This window comes from Linepithema humile, chromosome 3 (genome assembly GCF_040581485.1).
Source record: "Linepithema humile isolate Giens D197 chromosome 3, Lhum_UNIL_v1.0, whole genome shotgun sequence".
NCBI lineage: Eukaryota > Metazoa > Arthropoda > Insecta > Hymenoptera > Formicidae > Linepithema > Linepithema humile.
The window spans coordinates 19,740,014-19,748,640 of record NC_090130.1 but is presented as its reverse complement, the minus strand read 5'-3'; the positions used below and the strand labels follow the sequence as shown (position 1 = coordinate 19,748,640).

At 42.4% G+C, this 8,627-nt stretch overlaps 1 protein-coding gene across 1 annotated transcript; it reads left to right on the top strand.

Moving 5' to 3' along the window:
* The first annotated feature begins 2,748 nt into the window (after window positions 1–2,748).
* LOC105670437 (uncharacterized) lies at window positions 2,749–7,998 on the top strand. Its single transcript, XM_067352431.1, has one exon. It carries the CDS (start codon window positions 2,749–2,751, stop codon window positions 7,996–7,998), a length of 5,250 nt encoding a protein of 1,749 aa, XP_067208532.1.
* Window positions 7,999–8,627: the final 629 nt, after the last annotated feature.

Genomic DNA, 8,627 nt, shown 5'->3' with positions numbered 1-8,627 from the left:
TAATGCATAAAATTTAATCTCAATATTATTGATGTTTAAGATTTGGGTACATTCATGGGACATGCAGAAAAAAATTAAAAAAACAAGTTAATTTAAAATCCTAAAAGATGTTTATTTTTTACTAAAATAATTTTCCTCCTCAATCTAATATTCTTTAGTATTCTACTTATTGTACACGCAACCAGAATAGGAACTTTGATAAATCGGTGCAAAATACTTACTGGATCTTTTCTTCCGTTTATTAAGTTTTTGTACATTATTCTCTAGATTGTATGATTGTATATTTAGGTCATTGGATGTATTAGAAGAGATGTGTCTGAAACAAATATTTTATCAGTATTAAAAATTAATAAATTTCGAAAAAACATAAATAAGATAAAAAATTGAACTTGTCACAAATCTAATATATCTGAAATCTCTCAGCAAATAATTAAGGAAGCAAGAAGTTATAGCACAGAGCTGTTGCTCGTTTGTCGAGTTCAAACCAGGCAATTTCATAATTACTAAGATATTTGACAGATTTCACATATATTTGTAGCAAGTTTAATTTAAATTACTTAAATTAGAAATGGAAATATTGTCATATTTCAAAAATATTATGTAATACCTTCATTTTTTTGCCTAGTATATTTTCTGTAAGAAAATTAAGTCTAATATAAGTTACCCGAAGATAAATTTTTTTTATCTAACTTTGTTGTATCATTTCTATTGTCATAAAAATTGTCTGATAAAAATTTATTTGAATTTTCTGATAAAATATTTGTTTCCTTGGACCGCTTGTAAATATTGTGAGATTTTAGGAATATCCCTGCTTGCTAGGGATTGTCTATAATGTTGTCGATGAATTTTTTCTGCATGTCCCATGAATGTTGCCAAATCCGAAACATCGATATCATTGAGATTAAATTTTATACAGTAAGTTGCTACATGTTTCCGTAAAATTGTACCACGTAAAATTGATGATTCACTTGCATTGCATTCCGAAGCGAATTTTTGCATTAAAATACAAGCTCGAAGATATCTGTATCTATCTTTGTTATTACCAGGTAATCCAAAAACATATGGGTTTTCTCGTGGCACTTTAGCTTTTTCACGAAACTGCAAAATTAGATTGATGCATTTAAGCAATTCATTCGTCAATAATACAGGCACCGTACGTCCTAATTTTCCTCTTATGCAAAATCGACAATAATTGTTTGCTATTTTTCTATTTTCCTTTGATAAAGATGCATATATATCGTCATACATATTTTTATTTATTTTTTCATGATTTTTAAAATCTTCGATAAGTATGCGCTCTATTTCACCAGCCCGTCGTCTATTGAACACATGGATTGAAGTTAACGTTGCCTCTGCTAAAGAAATCCAGTTTTTGTAAAAAAACGACTTTTCTAATGCCATGTAAAACTTTTTTCTCAAATTTGCCAAATAATCGTATAATTTTTTAATATCTTGCGTTGGTGGCAGGATTATCCTTTTTTGTCTTTTCTGAGCTGATTGTGTTTCAGTAACGGTTTTGTTAACACTTGTTCCGATGTCTATGATTAAGAGTTGTAAAAAATCTTTCACTGATTTTTTTTTCTCTGATTCACCTGTTTTTATGTACATTGTAATAAGTACCCAGGGAGAAACGTAAAGTCAAATAGATGTCTAGTTGACGTCTATTCGATAGATCTAAAATAAGTTGATTTTTGCATCTCGGTAGACGTCGAAATGGTTTCTATTAGACACATCTATTAGACGTCTTGTAGATGTCTTATAAATGTTGATTAGACGCCTTATATAAAGCTTATATAAAGCTCGTATCAAACCATGCATTAACAATTAAAATTGAAATTTGACTAAACAAAACAAAGAAATTTTAGTTTTCTGTCCTGATTAATTAAATTCCAATCTTCAATCTTGTTTAAGATCAATATAAATGCAAGATCTTCGTAAATAAACGCAAATAGTTTAAATGAAGAAAACCGCTACGACATAAAGCTCCGCTACACAAGCTAAGCGATCACTCGAAATTCGGCGTCTCGACAACCGCCGCAAACTCTAATGCGCAAGTCGCGACGCCGAATTTCGTCGCTCGATGAGATCGATCGCCGTCGATCGCGAGAGATCGTTTTGAAAGCTTCACTTGTTCTTAAACAGTCGAAACGTTCAGATTATTAATTCCTTCTAAAAACGCATCTGAAAATCTTGAGACTAAATTGTCGAACCGCTCTCCGCGATTTCACGAATCCGAGTGCGAATTAACGTCAATTACTTTCGTTGGAATTTGTTCATTTAATTGTTAAAATTTGTGTTAATTAAATGTGATTGCCTGGTTTACTAAAAAATAGACAGTTGCTTTATTTCTCCGTAAGTTCGAACACCAGACATTTTATCTTCAACTCGCTCGTGTTTATAAGCTTTGTTTTTCGACTGTGCTTTGATCGGCTGAATAATATTTTCTGGCCTTGCTGCTACGTATGAGAAACGGTCGCACGAGTTGAACGATTTGTCGAGATAATAATTCGCATAAAGACTTTCAGCTTCAATTCAAAAAAGGGATTCCACCCGCGACTCCGTTTGCTGCGCGTTTTTCGTGAAAAACGGTTCCGGTAATCTGTGTCTGCATCGCCGCTAGCATACGCGCGAATTCGACACGAACATTTTGGTCCTTCGAGCCGGATCGTAGCGACGGATCGCGAATTGGAAAATTCAAAAGTAGCACCCTTTCTGGTGCAGTTTCATCTTGATAAATTCTCGTTCAGCATGGCCGAAATCTTAACAAAACAGAGGCAGGTGTTACGCTCGCTTGATCGCTCATTAGACAATTTTAAAAAAATCGGCAAAGGCAATCTAAGTGCAGCGCGAGTACGGAATCGAATAAGCGCGTTGAAAGACTGTTGGGCCGAAATTCAAGCCGGTCATCTCGAGCTAGTGACTCGGCTTACGAAGCAGGAGCAAGCCGCTTGCAGTTACTTCTCGGAGAATCTATACGACCACGCTGAGGACACATATCACGCAACCTCCGACTTTATGGCCGAATGTCTGGAAGAATTGGAACCTCCAGTGAGCCCGAACCAATCTATTATAAATAGTAGTGTGCACCATGGCTACACGTCGTCGGTTGCTCTTCAACATTTGCCTCCCATCAAATTGCCGCCCTTTGACGGAAAATTCGAGGAGTGGGAGAGCTTTCGCGATCGTTTCACCGCGTTAATCATTGACAATCACGATCTCACGAATTTTACGCGGATGCATTATTTAACATCAAGTCTCAGAGGCCACGCCCTCGATTGCGTGAAGTGTTTAGCTGTGACCGAAAACAATTTCACAGTAGCGTGGAATTTGCTAAAATCACGTTACGAGAGCGCGCGCCGTTTATTGAATGTGCATCTGAGCACGCTGTTGAATTTGAGCAGCGTAACTCGCGAGTCCGTGTCGGATCTCCAGTCCCTACGCGACAGGGTCGGGGTCGCTGTAGCAGCATTGAAAAATTTAAAACGGTCTCCGGAACAATTGTGGAACGACATGCTTGTGTGTATCGTTTCGCAAAGGCTCGATCCTGTTACACGAAAGGCGTGGAATCTAAAGTTCTGTACTGAAGACCTTCCGTCCTTCGAAGATCTTAAAACGTTCCTTGACACACGCATCCGCGCGTTAGAAGATCTCAAGCTTCCAGCCGTCAACGCGGATAAGGCAACCAAAGCATCATCTGCAAAAATTAATAGCGCCAACGCAACTACAGCTCTGCATGCTCCATGTTCCTTGTGTAACGCGAATCACAATTTACAATCCTGTTCAACATTTATAAATAAGAATCCGAGCGAACGTCGCGAAATAGTCAAAGCCGAAAATCGTTGCACGAACTGCTTAAGCAAGCGACATAATTACTACGCATGTACAAGTAAATTCACGTGCCGACATTGCAAACGTAAGCATCATTCCATGCTGCACGAAAGCTCGGATTCTTCATCAAAAAGTGCTGAAAGCGCGGCGCAGCAACAGCCAGCAAGCTCTGCCGAGACAGCTGTCTCAGAAGTAAAATCTTTGTTTGTTTCCACTAAAAAACAGACCCGATCAACGATCTTGTTGGCAACTGCTTGGCTGAACGTTGCCGCGCCGTCCGGTCGCACGATTTGCGTTCGAGCATTGCTCGATCAAGGGTCCGAAATGACCTTCATAACTGAGCGTCTCGCTCAGCAATTAAAGTTGAAGCGAATTCGTATGCCGATTTCAATATCCGCGATCGGAGGTGTAAGTGCCGGAACGCATCGCCACACCGCACAAATACTTATTTCGCCGCGAAATGCATTGACTCCGGTTTTCTCCACGACCGCACTCATTCTAAAAACATTAACGGCATACTCGCCACCTCGCGCAGCACAAGATTCAGTCTCAATTCCTTTCAAAATTCTTACGTTGGCGGATGACAATCCTTTCAGCTCTCATCCCATCGACATCCTCATCGGTGCAGATCTCTATGGGGAAACTCTGCTCGATGGAATCCAAAAATCCACGTCCGGAGAGCCGGTCGCTCAAAATACCGCGTTCGGTTGGATTATCTCCGGGCCGATCGTTCTTTCGAACTCTCCCATGAACACGTCCTCAGTTAACACGACATGTCAGAAAGCACTAAAGGTTAACGCAAATCATTGCTGCAATTCCGACTCTCTCGAGTACGAATTGCGCAAATTCTGGGAGATCGAAGAGATGCCTCACAAAAAAATATTAAGTCCCGAAGACGAACGTTGCGAGACTCATTTCCGGAATACGCACTCGCGAGATTCCACCGGAAGATACGTAGTGCGTCTTCCATTCAAACACGGTCCTCCAATTGACATTGGAGACTCTCGCGCTATAGCTGAGAAATCACTGCGCAATTTAATTCGAAGACTCGACGCTCATCCCGCGCAGGCACGCGAATATTCAGATTTTCTCTCAGAGTACGAACTCCTCGGGCACATGCAGGTCGCTCCGAAATCGTTCTCGCACAAAGGGCAATGCATTTATATTCCACACCATTCCGTCATCCGGGATAGTAGCACAACGACACGCTTACGCGTTGTCTTCGACGCTTCGAGAGCAACTTCAAACGGATCGTCTCTAAACGATCATCTCTTAGCAGGCCCGAAGCTCCAATCAGAACTTCCGGCCGTTATAATGCAATGGCGACAGTTCAAATACGTCTTCACTGCCGATATCACAAAAATGTATCGGCAAATCCGCGTTGATCCTCGCGACATGGACTATCAGAGAATTCTATGGCAGTCCGCCTCAGCACACGTCACAGAATTTCAATTACTCACGGTCACATACGGAACAGCCTGTGCACCATTCTTAGCTCTTCGTGTTCTCAAACAACTGGTGCAGGACGAAGGTCAGAAGTTTCCTCTCGCAGTTCCCGTGTTGACGAATCAGACTTATGTCGACGACGTACTCTTCGGCGAACACGACGTAACACGCATTCGTCAAGTACGCGAACAGTTGATTCGACTCTTGCGATGCGGCGGTTTCGAATTACGAAAATGGGCAAGCAACTCGCAGGATCTTCTAGCCGAGATCAACCCGGAGGATCACGGTCTCGCTTGCACAAAACCTCTCGACGAGAGCGAAACGCTCAAAGTGCTCGGCGTCGGTTGGAATCCCGTGCTCGACGTGTTCCAATTCCAATCGACATTAAAAGACCATCCGCCAGATACCAAACGCTCGATACTTGCGATCATTGCAAAAATTTTCGATCCCCTTGGTTGGGTGACACCTGCAACTATCATCGCAAAGGTTTTCATGCAAACTCTATGGCGCCTTAAATTGGAGTGGGACCAAAAGATTCCACCATCACAATTAACTACATGGCACCAAATTCATTCAAATCTTAGGTTGCTCAACGAATTCCGAGTGCCCCGTTGGACAGGGTGCGGTCCACACGTCGTCAAGCAAGAATTGCACGGCTTTGCCGATGCTTCGCTCGTTGCATACGCCGCAGTTGTTTACCTCAAGGTCACTTCATCTGACGGAAACTCAACAATATCGCTCATAGCCGGAAAATCTAGAGTAGCTCCATTAAAGCCCTTAAGCATTCCGCGTTTAGAACTGTCTGCCGCCGTTCTTCTATCACGGCTAATGAAATTCGTACAAGAATCAATCTCAGCAAATACTACTCAATGCTACTGTTGGACGGACTCCACAATCGTATTAGCGTGGATTCGTCAACATCCATCTCGGTGGAAAACATTTGTTGCAAACCGCGTCACCGAAATTCTTGCAAATCTCCCTCATCTCACTTGGCGTCATGTATCAACCGACGATAATCCAGCTGATTGCGCGTCTCGCGGATTGCTCGCACAAGATTTAATCAATCATCACTTATGGTGGTCAGGCCCACCATGGCTAAAACGCTCTTCCGAATTTTGGCCGATTGAGAATAGCACAGTGTCTCACGAAACGGAGCTCGAAGTGCGAACTACATGCGCAACGGTCGCAATGAACGATCGCGAATGGGATCTAGCGAAAAAATATTCATCCTGGCCTAAATTGATCCGCGTTACAGCTTATATATATAAATTTTTAAATAAATGTAAACGCAGGAAGCACGATCAACCGCAAGGGTCTGAAGTTCCTGCCGCAGTATCCGCTGACGAGTATCGCAGCGCTAAACTTTATTGGATCCGCTATATCCAACAAGCCTTATTTTCCACGGAAATCCAAGCGCTCACTCATAAAAGATCGCTCAACCATAAAAGTCCAATCCTTTCCTTTAATCCATTCATTGATCAGGACAATGTGTTACGAGTGGGAGGCCGATTGCAAAATTCGCCTCTCCCATTCAACAGGAAGCATCCGATTCTACTCGCGTCACATCCGCTTGTTCATCTCATTATTAAAAATGCGCACGTGCGATCCTTGCATGCTGGATTACAACTAACCTTAAATGTATTAAGACAGGAATTTTGGATCCTACGCAGTCGAAGTATGACCAAAGCCATCATTCATCGATGCGTTCCGTGCGCTCGCGAAAAGGCAGCTGTTCCGTCACAGTTAATGGGAAATCTTCCCGCGATCCGAGTCACAAAACCAGAGCGCAGCTTCCTGCATTGTGGCGTTGATTATGCCGGTCCGATCCAAATTCGCACAAGTAGCGGTCGCGGAATCAAGACTCAAAAGGCATATATCGCCTTATTCATTTGCCTTAATTCACGAGCGATTCATCTTGAGCTCGTTAGTAATTACTCGACCGACGCATTTCTCGATGCGTATTTACGATTCTGCTCTCGTAGAGGATTACCGGAGTCAATGTATTCCGATAACGGAACTACATTCTTAGGCGCTGACAGAGAGCTCGCGTCCGCATATCGGGCCGCTCTCACCGAGAGCAATTTTCAAAATAAAATCGCGACTGACAGTGTAAGCTGGAATTTTATTCCCCCATCTGCGCCGCATTTCGGCGGACTGTGGGAGGCTGGTGTAAAAAGTGTGAAACATCATCTCCGCCGCCTAGTCAAAAACGAGACGCTCACATTCGAGGAATTCACGACGCTTCTTTGTCGAATAGAGGCGTGCTTGAATTCGCGACCTATTGCGCCGCTAAGCGACCATCTCGACGATTACGAACCCTTGACTCCGGGCCATTTCCTAATCGGTTCTGCTATCACAACGACTCCTGAACCATCGTTGCTCAATCTGAAGGAAAGTCGGTTGTCACGATGGCAACGCGTGCGATTAATGACCGAAAAATTCTGGAAACTCTGGCAAAACGAATATGTCAACACACTCCAGCAACGAGTCAAATGGAAGCGCAAACAAGAAATAATAAAGGTCGGTCAGATGGTTCTCTTGCGCAAGCCAGATTTGCCTCCCTGCAAATGGGAGCTCGGACGCATTACGCAATTACACTCTGGTTCAGATGCATTACCTCGCGTCGTGTCAATAAAAACAGCGTCGTCCGAATTCAAGCGCCCAATCACAAAATTATGTTTATTACCTCTCGATAGCGAGCCAACGAACACTCCATCGGTGTAAAAAAAAAAAAAAAAAAACCCCCACGCCAAGAAACTCACAAGAATTTATCATCGAATTTGATTCTGTGTTTACTCGAATTTCACCAGTCATCAATTTCGCATTCGCGACGGTATTACGGCTGGAGCTTCGTTGTCGAGCGTTTTCACTAGTTCGAGAGTTCGATCATATTTCGGAATTGCCATTCCAAGGCGGGCGGTATGTTTAAGATCAATATAAATGCAAGATCTTCGTAAATAAACGCAAATAGTTTAAATGAAGAAAACCGCTACGACATAAAGCTCCGCTACACAAGCTAAGCGATCACTCGAAATTCGGCGTCTCGACAACCGCCGCAAACTCTAATGCGCAAGTCGCGACGCCGAATTTCGTCGCTCGATGAGATCGATCGCCGTCGATCGCGAGAGATCGTTTTGAAAGCTTCACTTGTTCTTAAACAGTCGAAACGTTCAGATTATTAATTCCTTCTAAAAACGCATCTGAAAATCTTGAGACTAAATTGTCGAACCGCTCTCCGCGATTTCACGAATCCGAGTGCGAATTAACGTCAATTACTTTCGTTGGAATTTGTTCATTTAATTGTTAAAATTTGTGTTAATTAAATGTGATTGCCTGGTTTACTAAAAAATAGA